This window comes from Catharus ustulatus, chromosome Z, assembly GCF_009819885.2.
Source record: "Catharus ustulatus isolate bCatUst1 chromosome Z, bCatUst1.pri.v2, whole genome shotgun sequence".
Classification (NCBI taxonomy): domain Eukaryota; kingdom Metazoa; phylum Chordata; class Aves; order Passeriformes; family Turdidae; genus Catharus; species Catharus ustulatus.
In genome coordinates, this window is record NC_046262.2 from 34,878,775 (window position 1) to 34,901,415 (window position 22,641).

General features: G+C 46.2%; 1 protein-coding gene across 3 annotated transcripts in view; it reads left to right on the forward strand.

Annotated features, from left to right (window-relative positions):
* The first annotated feature begins 1,626 nt into the window (after nt 1-1,626).
* Nucleotides 1,627-22,641, forward strand: part of FOCAD (focadhesin) — a 104,403-nt gene continuing 83,388 nt past the window's right edge. Inside the window, exons 1-7 of one of the 3 annotated variants that reach the window (XM_033085673.1) lie at nt 1,629-1,709; nt 2,208-2,443; nt 3,021-3,128; nt 7,474-7,562; nt 15,070-15,144; nt 17,103-17,257; nt 21,822-21,926. In XM_033085673.1, coding sequence (XP_032941564.1) covers nt 7,506-7,562; nt 15,070-15,144; nt 17,103-17,257; nt 21,822-21,926 — 392 coding nt within the window. In that variant the 5' untranslated portion in view covers nt 1,629-1,709; nt 2,208-2,443; nt 3,021-3,128; nt 7,474-7,505. Of the gene's footprint in view, nt 1,710-2,207; nt 2,444-3,020; nt 3,129-7,473; nt 7,563-15,069; nt 15,145-17,102; nt 17,258-21,821; nt 21,927-22,641 lie in introns of all 3 variants that reach the window. The other 2 variants (XM_033085674.1, XM_033085672.1) reach the window with 2 other exon arrangements.

A 22,641-nucleotide genomic window follows, 5' to 3' on the forward strand; every position in this document is an offset into this window, starting at 1 on the left:
AGGCAAGCTCTGTGACCTGGCAATTGTAAAAGGAAAAGTGCTGAATAGGCAGTCAAAAAATGCCACAGGCCTTGCTTGCACTAATACAAAAGGAGCTTTTGTCTATGAACTCCTACATAAAAAGTTCAATATGGTATTTCAAGCCTAATCTTGTGAGTTGCAAAGTTCTCCCTGAGAGTTAAGTAATTTACACTCTTATTCATCTCAATAGCCTGTGAGGATAAAAAACAGGCACTTTTTTCTCATTTCTGCCCTCACATTAGATTTGCATGAAAGTCCATGGAAGCTCTGCATGAGTGTAGTGAGGGCCCTCTGTAGCTGACTACTAATCACAAAATGTCAACAAACCAACCTATCAACAGCAAGATGTCCTTAAATGAAGCAGAAAGCATGGAATGGGGAGAGTAGACTGAACACTGCTGTTGGATTTATGTCGTTACTTATGGTCACTTAGAGATGGGAAAGTTTCTACAGGTCCTTTTTTCCTCATCCTATTATATTTCAGCAACAGGCAGACATGGGAGCCCATCTTGGCCAGAGTGTACTGAACCAAAAGCCAAGTCACAAATAATTGTATGTGCTGCTTGAAAACAGCTGCTGGAGAGAAGTCATGGATAGAGCAAGCAGTCCACATATTCTCTGGGATCTGATTGATCTTCCCTTTGTATTGTAAACATATAGACAGCTCAAGAGAATACAGTGAGTCACTTCTGAGCTTTTAGTGCCTCTTGGAAGTGGCAGCGCATGTGTTTCCACCAATTTGATGCAGGCAGTCGCAGAGCTCTTTGAATACTATAAACTTCTTATGGCTTTAGCTGGTGAAACTGAAAACAATACATCCCCACTCTTTTAAAATTAAAAAAACTGAAAAAATACGAGACAGACTTGTGTAGACAAGTCTAAATGTAGATTTACTTTTGCTCCTTATTTGTTAGCATTCCACTACTTTCAGCTCAAACCAACTCAGACAAGGTAACCTTGAGAGAGAACAACCTTACAATTTTCACACAAATTACTTTCCAAATATTTGTGAACTTCTCTGAAGATAATTTCATGCCTCGCATGCCTCGCATAAATTGTGTGTTGCTTTGACGCTAGGGAACAGAAGAGCTGTTTTGCATTAAACTAACTCTTAACTGAGAATACAGCCTGCCTCAGATGTGTAGATACCAGTTCGTAGCGCAGCAGTTACCAAAATACACCAGAACTGGGCTTAAACTCTTCTTCTGCCTTTGAGAGAGAGTACCCTCGATGTTCTTAGGGGTGTTTTCCAACCTAATTGACTGTGTGATTATGTGGTACACATGCAGCAACCAGAGCATCATTTATTCTGCATATCCAGGGTCTTTCTGATGGTCTTCCTTCTTGATGACTGCCTGCCAAGGCATTTAGGAGGCTGACGACACCCACTCTGCAATAATTACGAAGCCGATAAAGATGTGGGTTCTTCCCTGTGTAGGGCATCATTACCGAGTCCCCCGTCCTTCCCCGCGGTACCGGGGGCCAGCGCGGCCCCTCCGGCCGCACCGAGCAGCACGGCCCGACCCGCGGTACCGGGGCCCAGCGCGCCCCCTCGCTCCGCCGCCGCTGCGCTTGCGCCAGGCGCCGCGCATGCGCGATGTGCGTGGCCGGTTCCGGGCGCAGCGGGAGGGCGGCGGCGTGGCCGTGCTGGAAGCGCAGCGAGCCTGGCCCAGCCCGTCCCGACCGAGGTGAGGGGCGGCGGGGCCCATCCGCGGCGTCAGGACGGCAGCTGCCGCTACTGCCCTGTGTGAGGGGGTGTTGTATGTTTTACGTTTTTGTTTAAAGCTGATCGCTGTGAGACTTTTGCCTGTGTCGCACTCAGGCGGTGACGGTGTGTGCAGGTGTTCTCACTTCTGGCTTGGTAGGAACACCGGTTTGAATCGAGAGCCCTTAAAAAGGATCCAAAGGCTCTGAGGCCACAGGCGGGAAGTATAGTCTCAGTGCTCCCCGCGATCATTTTCTTGTTACGTGGCTTAACTTAACTTTGCAGTTTTTTCTGGAGAAGTGGAGCAGATCCGAAGACGTGGTGCCGTGACAGCCTCTCTCGGGTTCACTTGAATTAGCATGCTTGTCCCTCTTAGCATTAGGATGCTTTGTTAGATTTGCATGGCAAAAATGTGGTAGCGGAAGGATTACAGGGGTGGCCTCTGTGAGAAGCTGCCAGAACCTTTCCTTATGTCTGACAGAGCCAGTGCCAGCCGGCTCCAAATGGACTGGCCAGGGCCAAGCCCGTCCGTGATGGTAGCAGCACCTCGGGGACAGCACGTTTAAGAAGGTGAAAAACCTACAAAACAGCAGCCCAAGGAGAGAAGTGGGATCATGAGAGAAATAGCCTTGCAGACGCCAAGGTGCAGAAGGAGGGAGAGGAGATGCTCTGGGTGCTGGAGCAGAGATTGCTGTGCAGCCCGTGGTGAAGACTGTGGTAAAGTAGCGTGTGTGTTGCAGCCTATGGAAATTCGTGGTGAAGCAGGTGTCCACCTGGAGAACCCCATGTTAGACTAGTTGCATGCCCAAAGGAGGCTCTGACTCCATGGAGAGGATCTCGTGGTGGAGCAGGCTTCTGAAAGTGGGACCATGGAGACAGAAGCCCACGCTGAAATAGGTTTTCTGACAAGATTTAGAACCCACACTTGAGCACAGTTGTTCCTGAACAACTGTACCCCATAAAAGGGACCCACGCTGGAGCAGTTCATGAAGAACTGCAGACAGTGGTTGGAACCCCATGCTGGAGCTGGGAAAAATGTGACTGCAACCTTCATTCAGGGCGAAGAGGTAGAGAAGTTGAAAGTGAGTGAAGCTGACCCCAGAAGAAAGGGAAGGGTGGGGTGAATGTATTTCTAGATTTATTATTATTATTATTTCGTGCTGTTCTGCTCACATTTCATTCGTAAAAATAAATTTCCTTGGCTTGACTCTGTTTTCCCTATAACAGTAGTTGCTGAGTCATCTTCCCATCATTATGTCATATGCCCTGAATGATATTTTTGCCCCCTTTCTAGTGGAGGGGCAGTGATGGATCAACTTTGTGGCCATCTGGCAGTAAGTGAAGCTCGAGGCTACACTCATGCTTATCATTTACATTGACTACATTGGGAGAGCAAGCCAAGGTAATTTTTTTATACCTTGTTTTTTTCTTTATTTATCTTGCATGTCTATGTGTGTTCCCTGGGTTTTTTTGGGGTGGATGGTTTTTTATGTGTGTGGTTGATGATGTATCATAGAATGTCCTGAAGTGGAAGGGATCTGCAATTGTAGAATCGTGGAAGTTGGAAAAGATCTTCAAGATCATCAAGTCCAGCATTTAACTGAAAACCACTACGTCAGCTAAACAGTAACTCAGAGTGCCATATCCAGTACAGTAATTTCATGATTATAAGCCGCACCATTTTGACAAAAATTTTGGTCCGAACCCAAAGTGCAGCTTATAATCAGGTGCGGCTTATATACGGACAAAGAACGAAAAGTTGCTGTTTTAGTTTGGAGGACAGGTGTCTGCTGAGAAAGGCAGGAGCTTCTCTTTCAAATGGAAAATCTAAACCCCCTCCCTCCAAATTATTATAATTTTGAAATCAAGGGGCTTTCAGGCAAAAATATGGGAATTAGGAATAACAGTTCTTTACTAGGAAAATTAAAATAGACATACAGTACTACAAAGAAACAAACTCCAAACCCTGACAAAGTCGGAATACAATCTGACACTCTGTCAGGCAGGGTGTTGGTAGCAGTCCCATTCAATGGTGGCTGCAGTCCCCTGGCAGTGACAGATGTGATTCAGTTGGAGCAGTACTCCTGTAGAAGGTGCAGTTTCCCTCCGGAGGTCCAGTGGTGATGTGGAGAAATCCAGTTTTCCTCTGGAGTCCAGTTCAGAGGGGAGGTGTGGCAGCTGAACGGAGGGTACCCAGTAGCAGCCCTGGTACTGATGGGAGGGGGATGAAAGAAAGCACATCCAAGTGCTTCATAGGAGTTCATGGCAAAAAGAGCTAAAGACTAGTGATGGAGAGAAGGGTTTTGTTGATCAGAACAGTTCAGTAAAGTGGCGCCTTCCCTGATCTTGAGAGGTTTTCAAAGCCAAACTGGGGCAAAACCTTGAGCAACCTACTCCGGCTACATGTCTGAACTTCCTTTGAATGGGAGGCTGAATAAAAAGCATCTTTAGGTCTCTGCTAGCCTTGATTATCCATGTAGCTTGTAAACTTTACAGGTATTCCATATGCATACACAGTTGCCTTTGCTAAGGGTGAATGTTGAAGACTGAAAAACTGTTGAAGTGTTGTTTAAATTAATTTAATTGCACTGATATAGCTGTTGCATTTTAAGTATCCTGTAGCTATTTAGTTTAGATTGATACAAATCTGGGATTTGTGCAAGGGCAGTGGACTTTCAGTCTGTCTGGAATTAGGTGCTTTGTGCTGACATTGAAAGTATGTTCTGTGCTTGTAATGATCCTCTGTAATAGTTTTTTCTTTTAATATGGTTAAAAAAAAATTGCCTCATGAGAGATAGAGTATACAGTAAATTCATGAATACAAACCGCACTGAGTATAAGCCGCATGGCTGGGTGTTGGCAAACATTTCGTTTTTTGTCCATAAATAAGCCGCACCCGAGTATAAGCCGCTCTGTGTTCGCAGCGAGGACCCGCGTGCAACAAAGTTGCCAATTAGTAACAGAACCGCGGCAGGGCGGGGTTTACTGGCTTGGCTTGGGCCATGAGGGCTCGGGGCTGCCGACAGGGCTGGGTGACCTAGCTCGGTGCTGCCGCTCGGCGGGCCCGCTCGGGGCCGGCCGCCGCCACCGCTGGGCTCGGTCACCCCGACCTGGCGCTGCCCCGCGGCAGCAGGGGGGGCACAGAGCCCGCCGGCACCTGCGGCAGCCATGGGAGCCGGGGATGGAGCCTGCCTGCTCCTGCGGCGGCAGCACGCGGGGACGGGAGCTCCCCAAGCTGCGGGGCCAAGCGGAGAGAGCTGCCCCGCCTTCCCCCGAGCCGCGGGGCCAAGTGGAGAGAGCTGTCCCTGCTTTCCCCCGAGCCGCGGGGCCAAGTGGAGAGAGCTGTTCCTGCTTTCCCCGAGCCGTGGGGCCAAGCGGAGAGAGCTGCCCCTGCCTCCTCTGAGCCGCGGGGCCAAGCGGAGAGAGCTGTCCCTGCCTCCTCCGAGCCGCGGGGCCAAGCGGAGAGAGCTGTCCCTGCCTCCTCCGAGCCGCGGGGCCAAGCGGAGGGAGCTGTCCCTGCCCCCCCCGAGCCGCGGGGCTAGCAGAAAAGAGCTGTCCCTGCCTCCTCCGGGCCGCGGGGCCAGCAGAAAAGAGCTGTCCCTGCCTCCTCCGAGCTGCGGGGCCAAGCAGGAGAGAGCTGCCCCGCCTTCCCCACCCCCCGTGCTGCCTGCACAGAACAGCTCCACCCGCCGTGCAACAGAGTATCAATTTGTAACAACCGCGTAAATGCAGGGTTTTACTGGCAGGAGCTCGACTTTGCAGTTTGCACTGACTTGCTTTGCACTCCCGGGGTTGAAAATGTCAGAAAATTATTCACATATTGGCCGCACCTGAATATTAGCCGCTTTCACGGTATGAGAGCAAAATTTTGGTCAAAACAGTGTGGCTTGTGTTCGTGAAATTACTGTAATTCCAGTGTGTTCATGTCAAAACTGCTCAGGAAGGTACCTTACCTCATTTTACTGTTTGCTGGATAGAACTGGGGGCCTTGGGTTTATATATACAAATAGGCACATACATCTAGATCCACTAGTGCTATTAGCCGTGCTCAACAGATCTAAGTGTGTCTGGAATTGTTTGCTGTTGCGATCTTGTTTTTTTTTTTGTAAAAAGCAAGATATCAGCTCTAGTTTAATGTGATTTGATTTAATGGACATCTATTGTCTCAAAATGCCATTGCAGTAATTTCACGATTATAAGCCGCACCATTTTGACTAAAATTTTGCTCCCAAACTGGAAATGCGGCTTACGTTTAGGAGTGGCCAACATATGAACAAATTTTGGAAATTTCCCAACCCGGAAGTCTGAGCCAGCAGCAGCCCCAAGCCGAGGCAGAGCCCGCCTGGCCCCGGGCGGCGGGGCAGCGACAGTGCAGCGGCACTACTGCCCAGCCCCAGGGGGCGCGGCAGCAGCACCGACTGGGCACGCCGTTCTCCCTCTTCCTGGTGGCACTGGCCAGGGACGCCCCTCTCCCTCCTCCTAGCGGCACCGGCCAGGCACACCGCTCCCCTGCCTCCCGGCGGCAGCAGTGAGCGGGGCTGGGGCCACTCTCTGGCAGCCGCCCCGAGCAGGGCCGAACCAGTAAACCCCGTGATCCCTTGATTCTGTTACTAACTGGCAACTTTGTGAAAGTTGCACACAGATCCTCGCTGCAAACGGAAGTGCGGCTTGCAATCTGGTGCGGCTTATTTATAGAGGAAAAACGAAATGTGTACATCTATTCTAAAACTATACAAACCCATACCAGCATCAGTGGTTTTTTTTTCTCCTGCGCTTTCAGACATATAATCCACAAGTATATGGGAATTATAACGTTAACTGCGAGGAATTTGTATTTACTGATCTATTAATGTAACTATTAATTTTGAGTTTTGCTGCTGCAAATGATATTTTTTTGCAGTACATGCTGCATTGCTTATATCAAGACTTTAACTCCATCTTTTTTCAAATCAGTGGCAAGGCTCTGAATGCATCACACTGATAGTATGTCTTGGAATTTGAGTATTTTGCATGTATACGTTTCATCAGTGCTTATTGCAAAGGATTACACTTAGGTTTTCAACAAGTGCCTATTTGGTTTTTTAAGGCGGCTATTCCAAGTGACTGGAGGTGAGTTTGTAGTAAACTGAAATATTTGAATATTTACAGTGGCCATCAGTTTCACTTATGTGTGTGCAACAAACTGACTTCTGATTTCTCTTTAACATCGGTCATGTGTACTCGTGATTACCTGCATATTCCAACTTACAGAGAAGGTTTTCACTTCAAATGTTCCAACCCCTAACTACAATTACCGTTTGCAGTCTCATAGGTTGGTCCTTTTTTTGCATGAAATGATGGAAAGTTTGTGGATAATTTTGCATTTTAAATCATGTTTGTGAGACTGTGAACACTCTTTTTGAGCTGTCTCATTTTCAAGTCAATGAAATATACTTAAAGTGCTCTCAAGAATACATCCTCTCAGAGTACACATATGTTGTGCCATATGGAATGGTATAGTTGTTGCAGCTTTAAGAAATGTCTGTAACCCATTTTGGGTGCAGGAGCAATGATTATTCAGCATTTCTTGGGTTCAAGCCCAAAAGACAAGGTGATATGGTAGACTTCAGAGGGGGATGAAAATGCTTTAATGCTTGCATCTGTTGTTAAATGCAACATAAACCAGCGGATGGGGAGGGGAAGGTGGTGTAGAAAGTAGCATGCTCTTCTTCCTTGTCCTAAGCATATTTTTTTCAATCTCTTTGCAGAGTGAAATTTAGTGTCATATGACAGAGCCAAAATGTTGGATGACATCAAGAAGCGATTTGAATTTCCTAATCCAGTTGTTCAGTCACAGGTAATTTTTAAAAAGCATTAAAACAAATCAAATTGACTGTGAAAATGTTTGTTCCAACAACTGCTGCTTATCTGCCTATTCTGTTTGGGGTTTTTTTCCATAATCAGAAAATCAGAGAAACAGACTATTCTTAAATCACAATCAAATCCTAATTGCCCTCTCTGTGTAATTGGAACATAGAACATAATTGTTCATCACCGTAAAGTTCCTTCAGGAAAATCAGAAAATTTCCATAACTAGGAGGTTGGAGTATGGCCTTGTGATCTCAAGAGAAGCCAGAAATTACAGTAGTTTCACGAATACAAGCCGCACGGATTATAAACCGCACCCCCGGTGCCTCGACAATGTTGCTGTCTTTGTCAATAGATAAGCCGCACCCCGAATATTAGCCGCACTTTCGTTCGTAGCGAGAATCCATGCGCAGCTTTCACAAATTGGCCAATTAGTAACAGGATCGCGGCATAGCGGGCTTTACTGGCTCGGGGCGGGGCCAGGAAGGCTCGGCCCGCTCATGGTTGCCGACGGGGCCGGGTGGCCCAGCTCAGCGCCACGGCTCGGCGGGGCTGGCCGGGTGGTACTGCCGCCGCCGCCGGGCTCGCTGGCCCCCCTCTCCCGTCAGCACCGCCCCGCTGCCGCGTTCCCTAGCCCCGCCGCCGGGCTCGCCGACCGCGCCGCGCCGCATTCCCTAGCCCCGCCGGCGGGCTCGCCGGCCGCGCCGCGCCGCGTTCGCTAGCCCCGCCGCCGGTCTCGCCGGCCGCGCCGCGTTCGCTAGCCCCGCCGCCGGGCTCGCCGGCCGCGCCGCGTTCCCTAGCCCCGCCGCCGGGCTCGCCGGCCACGCCGCGTTCCCTAGCCCCGCCGCCGGGCTCGCCGGCCGCGCCGCGTTCCCTAGCCCCGCCGCCGGGCTCGCCGGCCGCGCCGCGTTCCCTAGCCCCGCCGCCGGGCTCGCCGGCCGCGCCGCGCCGCGTTCCCTAGCCCCGCCGCCGGGCTCACCGGCCGCGCCGCGTTCCCTAGCCCCGCCGCCGGGCTCGCCGGCCGCGCCGCGCCGCGTTTCCCTAGCCCCGCCGCCGGGCTCGCCGGCCGCGCCGCACCGCGTTCGCTAGCCCCGCCACCGGGCTCGCCGGCCTCGCCGCGTTTGCTAGCCCCGCCGCCGGGCTCGCCGGCCGCGCCGCGCCGCGTTCCCTAGCCCCTCCGCCGGGCTCGCCGGCCACGCCGCACCGCGTTCGCTAGCCCCGCCGCCCGGCTCGACGGCCGCGCCGCGCCGCGTTCCCTAGCCCCGCCGCCGGGCTCGCCGGCCGCGCCGCGTTCCCTAACCCCGCCGCCGGGCTCGCCGGCCGCGCCGCGTTCCCTAGCCCCGCCGCCGGGCTCGCCGGCCGCGCCGCGTTCGCTAGCCCCGCCGCCGGGCTCGCCGGCCGCGCCGCGCCGCGTTCGCTAGCCCCGCCGCCGGTCTCGCTGGCCGTGCCGCGCCGCGTTCGCTAGCCCCGCCGCCGGGCTCGCCGGCCGCGCCGCGCCACGTTCCCTAGCCCCGCCGCTGGGCTCGCCGGCCGCGCCGCGCCGCGTTCCCTAGCCCCGCCGCCGGGCTCGCCGGCCGCCCCCTCCCATCTGCACCACCGCCGCGTTTCCTCGCCCTGGCCGGCACTGCAGGCCCCCGCACCGCCGGGCTCCCCCACGCTGCTGACCCCGATTCTGCTGGGCTTCCCCCGCTGCCAGGCAGCCCCACCCGCCGGCCTTCCTGCTTCTGCCATGCTCCCCTGCACTGCTAGCCCCAGTTCTCCCGGGCTCCCCCGCCCTGCTGGCCCGGGCTTTGCCGCCCCCCTGCCCCGCCCTGCTGGCTCAGGCTCAGCCGCCCGCCCCCCACACTGCTGGCCCCGCCTCTGCCAGGCTTTCCCACCTCTGCCGGGGCCGACCGGGCTCCAGCTTGGCTTGGGGCTGCCGCGGGCTCTCACTTCCGTGTTGGCAGCTTTCAGAATTTTGTTAATGTATTAGCCGCCCCGGAATATTGGCCGCACTTCCGGGTTTCCACCAAAATTTTGGTCAAATTGGTGCGGCTTGTATTCGTGAAATTACTGTACCAGTATTACTAGTATGAGGTATTACTTTGCATACTTCATAGAACTGCTATATTTACTTCTTGGTGATGAGAACCGAAGAACTACTGCCATCTTGTCTGTCATCAAGGGATAACTGCATGCAGCTCAGCTCAGCCCCCTTTATTTTCTGATCCGTGCATTGGCTCCTTGTCATTTTTACTTGAAATTATCATGTACAAAAAGTGTTTCTCATAGTATGTTTAATGGGCAGGAAGGAATGGTAATGATAGTCTCTGGTTAAAACATGTACCTTCTTGCTTTGGCCATTCCTCATTTCAGTATTAAAAATGTGTCTCTCTGTAAGTTCGTTGCTAATTTCCCTGTTTTCTTCCTCATCCTGTTTTGAATCTAGGATTAAATAGGTACTATTTGTTTGGTGAAATAAGTTGATCGGAATGCAGTTTGTGCAACCTGGTGTCTCTCTTGCGTCTTCAGTCAGTTTGCCTTGGTTTAACAGTAATTAAATTTGAAAGAGAGATGTACAAGTCCACTTGTCATCAACTTGGCATTTGGGAGGTAAAGTCATGTCCCCGAAAACTGGAGTTCATCTGAGGTCTACCAAAGTGTCTTGCGCTGCTGATGAGTTTATATCATTATTAGCCTTGATGAGTGGGACTCAGCATCTTTGAAGCAGTTAATTTTTCTTTAGTGCAGAATGTCCCCATAGTACACTGTTGTATTGCTTAAATGTCTTGACTCATTACTACAGCTGCATGTCATTGAGGTCTACTAATGTGCTTTGGTTGATTTTTTTCCTGTGCTTTGGCTGTTTTGATAGTTTCCACTTACAGTAATTTCACGATTACAAGCCGCACCATTTTGACCAACATTTTGGTGGAATCCCGGAAGTGCGGCTAGTACTCTGAGGCGGCTAATATAGTAACAAAAATGTGATATCTATCCTTACCGTACCGGTCCTGTCCCGAGCAAAAATGGTTTGAAATCCATGGCCTCCCGGTGTTCTGATGATGAACCAATCACAGAACAGCTTATTGCCTGCCTGTGGATGACGGCGTTACTGGGGCGGGGGGTATTATCAGGGTATTCCCTCGGCAAGTTCTTCTCTCAGCGAGTTCTTCCCTCGGCGACTTCTTCCCTCGACATGGCTGCGGAGAAGAGACTAGCATATGACGCTGAGTTTAAATTGAAAGCAATAGACTGTGCAAAAGAACATGGGAATAGACCTGCAGCTAGAGAATTCAGCATGAATGCATGGTACACAGATGGAAACAGCAGGAGGAAGAACTTCGTCTTACAAGAAAGACAAAGAAGAGTTTCCATGGCCGTAAAGCAAGATGGCCAGGGCTGGATTTCTGAGCAAAGGGCAGCTGGCCGAAGCTTATCAACTGTCGCCATTCGGATACAAGCCAAAGCAATTGCAAATCAATTGCATATAGAAGAATTTAAAGCAGGAGCGTCTTGGTGCTTTCATGAAGCGACGGCAGCTCTCTGTCCATACAAGGACCACAGTGTCTCAGCAGTTGCCGACAGACTACAGGGAAAAGTTAGCCGCCTTCCAGAGTTACTGCAAAGGCAAGATCTCTGAAAAAAATACACAGCCACATTGTATAATCAACATGGACAAAGTCCCCCTCACATTCAATATGCCGTTGACGAGGACTGTGGAGCGCACCGGAACACCGATGGTACTGATAAGAACCACAGGGAATGAAAAGACGTCATTTACGGTCGTCCTTGGCGTTTCGTCAGATGGGCAGAAATTATGCCCCATGGTAATTTTTAAAAGAAAAACCCTCCCTAAAGACAAATTTCCAAAGGGAATGAAGGTTGCCGTTAATCCAAAAGGCTGGATGGATGAACAGGTAATGCGGACTTGGCTAATGGAAGTTTATGCTGGCAGACTGGATAGATTCTTTCACCCGCTGCCAGGACTGCTGATCTTCGATTCCATGTGTGCACACAAAACCGATAGCGTGAAAGCCATGGTAAAAAATATGAAGTCGGAGCTTGCTGTAATACTGGGTGCAGCCTCTGGACATAGATATTATTCATTCCTTCAAGGCTAAAATGCGACTTCTGTGGGAAAAGTGGATGGTGGAAGGCGAGCATTCCTACACCAACACTGGGAGGCTGCCCAGAGCAAGTTACGCTACGGTCTGCCAGTGGATACTGGATGCCTGGGGTGAAGTAACTGCCACAACTATCATCCGAGGGTTCACCAAAGCTGACATCATTCCTGGACTGACCAGCAATACCATCGAGAGTACCGAAAGTGATAACTCTGATGGTGAAGATATGGGCGATACTGGTTCGGGTTTGCTGGATGCCACCATTGCCCAACTGTTGATTTCCTATACACAGGGCAAAGAGTTCAAAGGTTTCATGGAAGATGAAGTGGCTGATAAATGAAAAATGAAGCTGTTTAAAAGTTTAATAAAAGTGTGTGATATTCCTCTATTTTTTAAAGTGTTTTCAGTCTTGTGCGGCTGTGCGGCTGGCTGTCCTTGTGCGGCTACACGGCTGGCTAGGCTCACGCGGTGGGGAGGGGGGAGGAGAGGCTCCTCTCGGAGCTCAGCTGCCCACCCGCGCAGCTGAGTGGCTGTTTAAAGGCAACGTGGATCCGTTGGGAATGCTCACAAAATGGCCACACTATTGTTTGTGCCTTTTTCGGCTTGTAAATAAAACTTGCAGGGTACGCTACCGCAGCTATTGTCTGTATGTTTTTCACTTGGAAATAATGTTTCCAAGGTCGGCACCTGCAGTAAGCCCCGGTGATCTCGCGATTCTGTTACTAAATGACGACTGTGAAAGTTCGCCGCAAACGAACGTGCGGCTAATATTTGGGTGCGGCTTTTTTATTGACGAAGACATGAACTTTGCCGGCACACCGGAAATGTGGCTTATACTCTGTGCGGCTTGTAATCGTGAAATTACTGTATATTCTGTGACCCCTGGAAGGCATTCTGTGATCTTTAAACTATAATCAGGTCAGGATTCAACTTAATGAGAGATATCTGCTCTTAGTCTGCACATGATCAGAAAAGTGAGGAACTTGAGCACAGATGTGTAGGTCATGAAGTTTTGCTGCTTGATCAAGTTCTAGAAATGCAGGAACCTAATCGGCATTTTGACTTTTTTGTATTGCTAGGTCATTTCGAAAGCCAAGTTTCTATTGATAAATCCCTTTTCCTTGTAACAGAAGTGTCTTAAGGATGTAGGTGTGAATTAACTCCTGAAGGTCATTTTAAACAGGAAAAAAAAAAGATAATGTGGGCTTCCCTTGGTAAGTGAACTGAAAGATCTGCCTGGGGAACACACTGTTGCTCTTACAATGGATTAGTTGCAGACAGAAATAAATGGCTGACTTGGTCCCAATTTCTCCTTTCGTTTCCTCCTTTCTTTTTAAGTAAAATGTGTTAAAATACATGTCCTTACCTGTGAAAAGCACAGTCCTTGCAGGATAGTCTAGGAGTGTTTAAGGTGCTGTCTTTCCAAGAAATGTAAGCTCCTATTTCAGTTTGTAATGACAGGTTAGCAGCTAGTACATAAAGAAACCTCAAAGCATTGAAAATAGTCTGTTCCTGTCTTTTTATACTCTAACAAAAGTGAAATGCTAATTTAAATTTTTATTCTTTACTGGTCTAGTTTATTTCTTCCAGAAGTAGTGATCTGTTACTAGCCGAGGAGAGTAAATGCAGCAGCTGTTCTGGGCGCATTGGTAGTCTGAAACATTTTTGCAGTGTTACTACGAAAACATGTGTTTCTGTCTTTCACTAAATGGGTTTTCTGTGTAACAGTATCAATAATTGTGAAATAAGACAAATCACAGATGAATCAGAAGTCAAAAACCTAGGGTCAGAACAACCTGACGCATGTGAGTGTGTTTGAAAGACAGTTAGAAGAAATCAGACTTCTACTAAAATAGAATGGGGAGCTTAGTCTTCACCTCAAAAGAATAAACCTGGGCTGTTGTGGGGAACTGACGCTTCTTGTTTTGAAGACCTTGACTATTTAAAACTTGTTAATGATTTCTGCCATGGAATAGCTTAATGAGGAATAATGTTAATGTCAAATGCCCTGTTTAAAGTAAATTAAATATTTCTGGCATGAGCTGTGATAAAGGGATATGCAAATTGCTTGAGGCAAACCTTGTGATGCAAAAATTCAGCAAGTTGTTTAGGTGTGCTGTGCTCTGCTTCCTCTCTTGCTTCTGCTTCCCTGTATAGTACAAGATTTAGTGATTACTAGTGCTTTTAAGGACATGGAGATCTGTCAAGCAGTAGAGGCATAAAGTTTATCGTCATTGTTGCATTAAAATACCTGCAATTCCTAAATACAGTAAATTCACGAATACAAGCCGCACTGAGTATAAGCCACATCGCTGGGTGTTGGCAAATATTTCGTTTTTTGTCCATAAATAAGCCACACCCGAGTATAAGCCGCTCTGTGTTCGCAGCGAGGACCCACGTGCAACAAAGTTGCCAATTAGTAACAGAACCGCGGCAGGGCGGGGTTTACTGGCTTGGCTTGGGCTGTGAGGACTCGGGGCTGCCGACAGGGCTGGGTGGCCCAGCTCGCCTCTGCCGCTCGGCAGTGATGCTCGGGGCTGGCCGCCGCCACCGCTGGGCTCGGTCATCCCGGCCTGGCGCTGCCCCATGGCGGCAGGGGGGGCACAGAGCCCGCCGGCACCTGCGGCAGCCATGGGAGCCGGGGATGGAGCCTGCCTGCTCCTGCGGCGGCGGCACGCGGGGACGGGAGCCCCCCGAGCCGCGGGGCCAAGCGGAGAGAGCTGCCCGCCTTCCCCCGAGCCGCAGGGCCAGCAGAAGAGAGCTGTCCCTGCCTCCCCTGAGCCGTGGGGCCAGCAGGAGGGAGCTGCCCCGCCTTCCCCACCCCCTGTGTTGCCCGCACAGAGCAGCTCCACCCGCCGTGCAACAGAGTATCAATTTGTAACAACCGCGTAAATGCAGGGTTTTACTGGCAGGAGCTCGACTTTGTAGTTTGCACTGGCTTGGTTTGCACTCCCAGGGTTGGAAATGTCAGAAAATTATTCACATATTGGCCGCACCTGAATATTAGCCGCTTTCACGGTATGAGAGCAAAATTTTGGTCAAAACAGTGCGGCTTGTATTCGTGAAATTACTGTACCTATGTATCTGTACGAAGAGGCCTTTGGACTTACGTGGAGCCCTGTGGAAGTTTGTTTCTTTTGTGCCTCAGCATAACAGTACAAGTGAGTAAAACTACATTATGGAAATTTTTATGGACCTTAAAGCGTATTTCAGCTTCAATATCCATAAGCTTGGTGTTCAATCATAATAAAATGATCATGGGCAACATAATTTAAAAGACTTCTTAATGGAGAATTTTAAAATCATGCAATTTTTATTTCTTCTTGCTTCTTTTAATTTTATTTCTTTTAATGTATCTGTGTGTGTTTTTTTGTTTCTTTTTCACTTTAGGCAGTGTGCCATCTGATTGCTGCAGTACTGAAAGAAAAAGTTTCTTCAAAGAAGATCAGGCAGGCTTCTCACCAGGTCTGTGGCATTTTTTCATTTTTGTCTCCTCTGTCATCCTTATGTGATTATTCTATGTGCTTTTTCTAGGTTTTTCCATTCTCCACTGTGTAATTTTAATACAATTCTAGAAGTCAAATAAGGTTGTTATCAACATGTATTTGAGCATTTGAGCATTTGAGAAACAGTTGAACTCTGGCATCAGAAGAGCTGTTTTCATTTTGTTACAAGACTTAATGGCAGAAGTCTTAATCCTGAAGAATACCTATATCTAGCTATGTTCAGTTTAAAAAAGTAATTTAGTTATGTTACTGAGAGTGAAGTACAACTCTTTAGTTGGAAATTTGTTTACACTGCTATAAAAATTTGAAGAAGTATGACATTTCACATACCTGCATGTCTCCACATCTGTCACTGCAGGAGGACAGCCATCATTTAATGGGACTGCTGCCAACACCCTGACTGATGGGTGTCAGGCTGTATTCTGACTCTATCAGTGTTTTGGTTTTTTGTATTAATGTATTTTTATTTTAATTTTCCTAGTAAAGAACTGTTATTCCCATTCCCATATCTTTGCCTGAGAGCTCCTTGATTTCAAAATTATAATAATTTGGAGGGAGGGGGTTTACATTTTCCATTTCAAGAGAGGCTTCTGCCTTCTGTAGCAGACACCTGTCTTTCAAACCAAGACAATGCATTAGTGTTACATCTCATATCAGCTAACTAGAGCTTGTATTTCTTCAAGAGAGAGCAGGATGTAAAGGCATACTTCGCATTTTAAATTAGTTAAGCTCATTTAAGTGCATGTCTTGTTAAAAGAGAGGTATATGAAATGTTGACAATTGCAAGTGTCACAGCAAATGGGAAAGGTGTTAGGATTTGCTCCTCTGGTTTTTCTCTCTAGAAGCTGACATGTCCAGAAATGAACAGAAATTATCTGTGGATTTTATTTCACGGTCTGGGGACTTCACCCTGACAAACCCAGACCTGGAAATTGCTAAGTTTTGATGTGAGGGAGTATTGGAGATGTGTAGTTTATCTAACAGAAGCTCTTTCACAGTCCTGATCATAATTTTGTACCCAAATGATGTTCTGTTCTGAGCTTTCAAGCTGATATTTTCCCTTAATGCTGCTTATAGGAAGATATTAGGCTGAAGTACAGTAGCACCTTCTAAAATGCTAGGAAGCAGAAGGTGGTGCTGGTTAGAAATTGCAGATTCCCTTTATAGTCAAGAGCATTTTGCAGTGTTGGTTATTTTACAACCTTCCTTGTTCTCCAGTTGGAAGTCACAAAGTTAGCAAACTAATCTGTGAATACTAATTTATCATGGAAACCAGCTGCAGTTTTGATGGCTACTGCCAAATGTTCATGCTTACTAGCAAATAGAACTTCATGTGTTTAGTGAAGATGACTTACCTTTGGATAGCCCTTTGTACCCCTGTCTTTAGCTGTCTGTGCTACACTGTGATGTAGACAGAACTTTTCATGGCAGTTTCTGAGTTGTCTCCAAACGCATCCTTATTTTTTAAATCAGGAAACTGATGATAACCTGCCTGTGGGTGTCCTATCCCTGGATGTGTTCAAGGTCCTGGGCAACCTGACAGTGAGCAGCATCCCTGCCCATGTCTCAGAGTTGGAACTAGATGGTCTTTAAAGTCACTTCCAACACAAACCGTTCCATGATTCTATTTGCATAGGCACAGCTGAAAAATTCATCAGCATTACCTTTTTGTCAGAAACAGTGTTATACCCTACCATGGGCCTAGACAGAAGAGGGCAGGAAAGTGGGAGCTGTCTTTGTAAAGACTTCTCTCAGAAATAGAATCTGTACCCCAGCTTGTGTTCTGTACCTCTTGTGCTCCCTAAGGCTTAAGGAGAAGTGGTTGAGCTGGTTTTTATTTAAAAGTGTGTTTGAGATGAATGAAGATAAGTCATTGTGGGCCCTCTCATTACTTGTCGTCCATGCTTTTGCCTTCAGACCCCTGCTCTGAACCTGCTTTGGGAGAAGTGCTGCAGTGAGAATGTTGCCTTGCGAACAGCCTGCTGTGAGGGCTTGGTGGCACTTGTGGTGGAGAAACATGCTGAGCTTGACTACGTTCTTCATGGAGCTCTCAACCTAATTCCCTCAGCAAGGTAGTGTTTGGTTGCCTAATTTTTGTCAGCTGGTTATCAGTCATTGCTTTTCCCTTACAAATGCAGAGGAAGAGTTCTGTGTATTTTCAGATACATCATGGCATTAGGGACTGCTACTGCCCTGCCACTCTGCTGAAGGATGTTGCTTTCACCTTTGCTATGTGACAGTGTGGGTCTGGCATAAGAACTCTTGAGAGTATTCTATGGATGTAAGCTGAAATTGTTGTCGTTCAGGCTAGTGCTCTGAACTTTGTACTGTGGAACCTCAGAAGTTAATGAGCTGCTTAATTTTGTTGCCCCATCATAGAAAGGGGAAAGAAAATGGCAGTGACTTTCGTTGTGGAGGAGTATATTGTGGTTTAACTCCAGGAGACAGCCAAGCCTCACAAAGCTTGCTCACTCACTCCCCCACTAGCAGGATTAGGGAAAGGGTAAAATGTGCAAAACCTTGAAATAAGGAAAGTTTAGGAGGGAGAGTGAAAGCTGTGTGCACAAGCAAATCAAACCAAGGAATTAATTCTCTGCTTCCCATAGGCAGGCAGGTGTTCAGCCATGTGCAAGAGAGCAGGGCTCCATCACACGTAATGGTGACTTAGGAAAACAAATGCCATCAATCTGAACACCCACTCTTCTCTCCCTCAGTTTTATATACTGAACATGATGTCATATGGTCTGAAATGTCTCTTTGGTTGGTTGGGATCACCCATCTTGGCTCTGTCTTCTCCCAACCTGCCAAGCACCAGCAACTTCCTCCCCAGTGTGGCAACAGAAGAGGCCTTGGCTGTGTGTAAGCCCTGCTCAGCAGTAACAAAAACATCTCTGTATTATCAACCCTGTGTTTAGGACAAATCTCAAATACAGCCCCATACCAGCCATTGTGAAGAGAATTAACCCTATCCCAGCCAAAAGCAACACAGAGGGAAGTTATTTCATCTGTCTGTCCAAAAACTCGTTGCTCAAATAAAGAGTATTGTTGGGATTAGGAATGCTGCAGTTCGTTTCCTTGTCTGCTGAGGAAGGAATCACTTTAGTTGGAAGCTACTTCCTCCTACACAATTCTGAAAATTGAATGCTTACATCTTGTAGGAGTCTTTTGACCTAGACTGCCTGTCCAATATACTGAGAAAATACAGTGAGGGAAAGAGGCACTGTGCATAACATTTGTAAACAGGAAGTCAAATTATGATTAGGGAGAGATTTCAATTCAAATTTACCAACCTTATTAAGTTCCCTTTTGATTATTAAGTGGATTTCTGCACCAAGCTGTGTAATTCTCTTGATGGAGGCTGGTAGAGTTGTTTTAGCCAAACTAGCTATTTAAAGCTATGTATGTGATACATAATGCTGATAGACTCAGCAGAGACGTTGCAAGAATCATGCTATTCAAGACATGTTCTTCATCCTTTCTCACCTTCACATAATCAATTTTGCACTAAGGTTTCTCATATTCAGTCTGAGCCAAAGGTGAACTTAGGTCTGAATAAGCTATTGAAATGCTTAGAAATTTTTTCTCACTTTAGGACTTGCTTGTTTACAGCTAGGATCTTGCTGTGCTGATGCTAATTCTGTGCTGGTTTACTATAAAGGACTACGGTTTCCTATAAGAGGTTTTGTAAATACATTTTTATAATACGGGTAATCTCTGCAAACCTCGGTCCTCCAAAGGACAAAATTTTGGGGTTAAGGGAGGAGTCTACATTAGTATAAGTATAACGAATAAGTAGAAGTGCTTGTGTTAAGACTGTGAGAACCTGAGTTCTGTGGCATAAGGTAGAGTAAAAGTTTTATTAGCTGTAATGCCAGCATGATTTTTTACCTTTTCTTTTTATGTACCTTTTATGATTCTCAGTATTCTTAGCATACAGGGTTGAAATTCTTTAATGTGGTATCTTAGCTTCGTCCTGGTATTCTACTAGGCCAGAAAAGCAAACATCCTGAAGGCGTCACAGTTGGGGCCTGGAAAGCCTTAGGTTATCTTGAAAAACCAAGGCCCTTTCTAGAACATATTTTGTAAATTAGGCTCAAGCCCATCTGGGGTGAATACTTTAGATTAGGGCGATGTCATGCCACTCATTTAAGCTCCTCATTGGGGAATCTTTGTCAAATATACTAATTTGCAAGGTCTATAAAATTGTATACACGATATACCATGTGTGCATTTCAGTGTATTCCACCTTGACGAATTGTTACACCTAAGGATCCTTATTAAATTCTGAGCTAAAACCTTTTTATCCCGTAAGTGTGTCTGGCTCATAATTCTAGGACCAGGGAAAAGGCAGCAGCTGTGGCTTGCAGACTAAGAAATTTTAAATTTCCTGTTTAGCTGAGGGTTTGTTAAGGTGTCAACAGTTTATGAGGTTATGAATATTAACACAACTTTGTACTTCAGAAAATAAAAAAACGTAAAATGGGATATTTAGGATTATGTTAACCTTTAAAACAAATTCAGGGTTACATATTGTAGGGACTACGATCTGCCCCATTTCTACACTATTTGAAACTTTAAAAAATTTTTTTTCATGTGTGAAACCAACACAACTGATTGCTATAATAAGTGCTCGCAAATTATGTAGTAACCTTTTATGTATTTTTGGCTTCTTTCCTACTGCCACCCCCTCCTCCCCCAAGCTGCTACAATTCAAACCACATACACTATGGATTGCAAGGCAAGGTTTATGTTGCCTAGACACAGAAGTCTGTGGTTTAAAATGTCTGTAGCCTCAGGAGCTCATTAAACTGACAATTTCAGATTGCGTCTTTTCAATGCTAATACTTTTTTTTTTACCTTGCCTCAGAATTGTAGTCTGCAGTCCATCATGCTGTTCCCTGCCAATTTTCATGTGTGGCTTTGCAGTGCTTGGTACACAGTGTTGCTAAAACAAAAATTAGCAGCCAGTGGCAGCTAGCAGAAAGGCATTTGCAACCACTGAGCATATTCAATGCTGAATGAGTTAGGTGTATGTTTTGTTGGCAAAGACTACTCATGTGGTATTCTTGCTTCTCTTTTGTTGCACTGGATTTTACAGGGGCTGAGTGCACCTGCTGGATTTTATTTTGTCAGGTCTATCAAATTATGCACGCTAGAAAAGACGTTTTGGCAGAGATTAAGATCTCGTGTTTATCTGAGTTAACTTGTGTAGTTCACAATACCTTCTCATTTTATATATTATTGTACTGTAACTAGCTCTTAAATGTTTCCTTTGATGCTCTAGGAGTTTAAACTTCATGGAATATCATATTTATGTGCATGTTTGTGTGTTTATGCATATATGGGAAATTTGTTTACATATGTAGATACAGGCATGTGTATTTTTGCGTGTTTTTAGAATTGGTTTTCAGCATTCTGTTAAGATGAGAATGGGAAAACATTGCCTGTTTTCAATAATGAACAAGGATAAATAATCTACTGAAAAACCTGTGAAACAAATAATTATTGTAATCTTAAAGGAACTGTCAGAAGTATTTCTGTGTATATGCGTGTTTTCAGAGTATTTTTATTACTGAGCATCTGTGCCTGTAGGCGACGGGAAATGGGATGGAAATCCTTGCAATATGAGATGCCCTTTGTGTTGCTTGTGTTCAGGAGGTGAGTGCAAAGCCTAAAGCATCTCTTCTCACTTCCTGTTTGGGAATTAGGACCAGGAATACAAAATTTTCAGAACAGGAAAGACAGTTTTCTTATCAAGTGTTTTATGGTTTGTTTTTTTCCTCCTTGCTGCGGTTACCTGACTGAAGCTGGGAAATGCACTTGCAAATTCCCATTTCAGTGGCTTTTTCTAGCAGTGAAGAATCTGAAAGGTTGTTATATTTATCCCTCCCCTACACCCGTCCAAAAATCTCCTTCCTCCTCTGTGTTGACTATATTAGGATTTAGAAGACTGCAGGACATCTGCCTGTTAACTGCTTTGCAGTAGAGTTAGTTGACCCTCAGTGTCTTCTTGTGTTGTCAAATTTCAGTATTTTGAGAGCCAGGTGTCAAAACAGCCCGTCATTTTGAAGATTACAAACTGGCATAGTCCCACATTTTATAAGTGGTGTGTTTTTGAAAGAGAGAGAGAAATACAAGCATATTCTATCTATCAATTTTGGTCTGGGTCAATGCTTTCCATCAAGAAGACAGAATATGGTATTCTTCCTCCACCTGAACTATAAAAGTGAGCATTTAATGGTGAGGAGATTCACTGTGGAACTCTCTAGAAGTTCCCTGGCATGCCATACCACCTTATGGAAAGGAGTCTGTCTGCAGGTGGTGACAAGTATGGTAAAAGTTTGATAGTTATAAGTGCTACTTGTCTTGTATTCCCATTCTTGTCATATATAGTAGAAGCAACCTGTCAGAAGGTTTAATTGATGCATTAATACTCTCTTTGCTGTTTTGCTCATTATGTGGAAAGGAAAACAAAGACACATAAATGCACAACTTTCCCAGAACTGTGTGGACATATGTTAACAGGTCTTTAAGTAGAGCTCCAGGTCTTAAGTGTCAGTTTTGTTTCTTCTCTTACATACAAATCAATTAATGTAGCTGCATACTTGACAGTAACTCAGTTCTTTTTGTCAACAGGAATGTGCACGGTTTAGTAAAGACTATTTGCAAGTTAATGCAAATTCAAGCTATTCAGCTGGGAAAAGATGGAGATGAGTCTGTTTGGAGTCTGTATGGAATCAGGTTAGTTTTGCATTCCTTTACTTAGAAACACTAATAACTTTCTGTCTGATTTCCAGAAAAAAGGGAAATTAATACTAATTTCAATCTTGGGTTTTTTTTGTGTGTTTTGCTTTGTTCACACTGTGAAGGTGATCAAGTGCTGGCACAGGTTGCCATAGAGGTTGTGAAATCTCTGTCCTTGGAGATAACAGAACCTGATTATATGTAATACTGGTAGCTTTTACGAGCTGGCTGCTTGAGCATGTGAGTTGGACTGGATGATCTGAGTAGGTCTCTTTCAACCTAAATGGTGATCTGATTCTGTGATTTTAAATTTTTTTTTTTGGTTGAAAGTTTTAATGAGTTTTTTAGTACAAGGATAAGATTGGCGCCATAAGCTTGAAACAAACAATGGCAGTCAGCCTTTGGGAGTGGGGCAATGGGAGGCAAGACAGCGGGGAAAACAAGTGCTAGTACTTGTTCAAATACTGGATGATTTCTAATATTTCTTTTAATAAGTGTTTTATATTAAGGCTATGAATCGCTTCCTTCTCACTTGTTTTTCCTGCTTTATTCTTATTATAAAAGTCAAGTTCCTGAATGTCTTTGTTGTTAAGGTGATTGACATGTAAAAATAAAATACTTAGAGATGCATGTAGAGCTACTTATCTAAAGCTTCTTGTCATGCAATCACACATTTTTGAAGTGGACATATAGCGGCTTCATCCATCTCTTG